Source organism: Exophiala dermatitidis, assembly GCF_000230625.1.
Source record: "Exophiala dermatitidis NIH/UT8656 unplaced genomic scaffold supercont1.4, whole genome shotgun sequence".
NCBI classification, from domain to species: Eukaryota; Fungi; Ascomycota; class Eurotiomycetes; order Chaetothyriales; family Herpotrichiellaceae; genus Exophiala; species Exophiala dermatitidis.
Genome location: NW_008751649.1, coordinates 1,882,163 through 1,883,959, shown reverse-complemented (window position 1 = coordinate 1,883,959; position 1,797 = coordinate 1,882,163). Strand labels below are relative to the sequence as shown.

At 57.6% G+C, this 1,797-nt stretch overlaps 1 protein-coding gene across 1 annotated transcript in view; it reads left to right on the top strand.

Annotated features, from left to right (window-relative positions):
• Positions 1-71: 71 nt before the first annotated feature.
• Positions 72-1,797, top strand: part of HMPREF1120_04996 (uncharacterized protein) — a 1,923-nt gene continuing 197 nt past the window's right edge. The window contains exon 1 of the mRNA XM_009159145.1: positions 72-1,724. Within this exon, the coding sequence (XP_009157393.1) occupies positions 203-1,348 (1,146 nt within the window). The 5' untranslated portion in view covers positions 72-202 and the 3' untranslated portion in view covers positions 1,349-1,724. The remainder of the gene's footprint in view (positions 1,725-1,797) is intronic.

The following is a 1,797-nucleotide window of genomic DNA, read 5'->3' as shown; positions in this document are numbered from 1 at the left end:
TCAATCCCAAGCACTCTTCAATCCCAAGCACTCTTCAATCCCAAGCACTCTTCAATCCCAAGCACTCTTCAATCCCAAGCACTCTTCAATCCCAAAGCCCAAAGCTTTAGGCTTTGGGCTCTCTTTGCATCTCCCACTCTCCGGCCATCTCTTCTCATTACACTTCCCTGCTTCAGCTTCAGAGACCCACAGAAACTAACCCATGCCCAACAGGATTCTTGTGACAATGTCGTCGCAAGATACTAGCTTTGACTCTGGGTCTTCGGACTCCAGCGTCAGTGACCTGAGGAGGCGCCGGCGGGATACCAGGCCTCGGCCTTGGTTGACCAACAGCGTCCTCCGAGGACGGTCCCCTTCTCCTTCTGGTGCCGACGGCAGCATGGATGCCCCCATGTTGTCGGACGTCACCACTGTGCCACTTGCCCCTACCCTGCCACCCTCCGTCCCCGTCGTTCCGGATCGTGAGGGAGCACCGAGTAGGGACGACAACACCAAAAAAGAGCGAGATTCGTCTCGTCTCTCCCGCGCCGCCGCGAAGGCCAAGACTACGGTCAAGGCCCTAGCAAAGGCGGCCGGGTCAAAGATCCCCCGCTGGGTGGGTCTTAAAGGTGTTGCGTCCCGAAAGGGCTCCTCTCCATCCATTGATGGGGAGGACATGGCGCAGGGTGGGGGCAAGCCCGCCACGTCTCCCACCGGCACAGGGGAGACAACCTCCGCGTCCCGGCTTCCGGTTCGCGCCAAGGATTCGCTCGTTGGGCGACGGCCTGCCGCAGGGCAGGTACGATTCAACGAGCCCCTTGGTGCTCATGCCGTGTCGACCAGGGACAAGGGGGTCGGCAAACGTGGGACTGGGGGCTCTCGTGGGGCTGGGGGTGTTGGTGGGCGCGGGCTGCGCGGACAAGGTCCGGCGGAGCCGAACCAGAGTTGCTTTGGGCCGGAGCCCATCAGGACCCATCGTCGTGAGTATCAACTCACGTCGATCCTGAAGCACCGGCCTGGACGCTCTGGGGAGGCTCCGGCGGCGAAGGCGGCTGCCCCGACTTCTTCTTCTTCGCGGTGGTACAACCGCGGAAAGAAGGAGAAGTTGGGGAAGAAGGTGTTTGTGCTGCGGCGGCCGACTTTCCAGTCGCCCGCCCGTTGCTTCCCAAAGACCCTGTACAAGGGTTGGGTTTGTGACGGGTGTGGCCTGGAGCGGTGCAACTGTCCGGCGACCCGCGCCGAGGGGAAGTCACTCCATGTCAATAGAGTTGACTGGTTGGTGAAGCAGCTCCAGTTCGGTTACGACTACCTGGAGCTGTCAGGAGGCATGTGGTGCGGTGAGATGAATGACCCATTGCTTGACCTTTGATTAGGTCTTCCATAAGCTTTGTGGTCGGCACCATGCCTCCCAGAAGGATGATGGCGGAGGAGGCTGACATGGCTGGTTGACGTTTTCGGGAGGGCTATTCCTGATAACTGATCCTGTCTTGTTGGCCGTGGGAGTCTTGGGCCGCCGGGGCTCTCACTGGATGGACTTTGCTTTTTGTTGTTGTAGATAGGTCAGGCTATGCGCTGGAGCAGGAAAGGTATGTTCAAAAAGGGGCCAGCCATCCTTGCAATCGAGCACCTTGTCTTTTTGTCATGTATATAGCTGCGCACAGAAAACACAAAATCGCTGATGGGACTTGACGGAGTACCTGAAGCACCAAAAAAAGAAGAAAAGCTCACAAAATCATACTCAAAAGGTGGGGAGCGGGTTGGATTAGATAGTTGTGGCCATTTTTGCTTTTTGCTTTTGCTTTTGCTTTTCACAGAAAA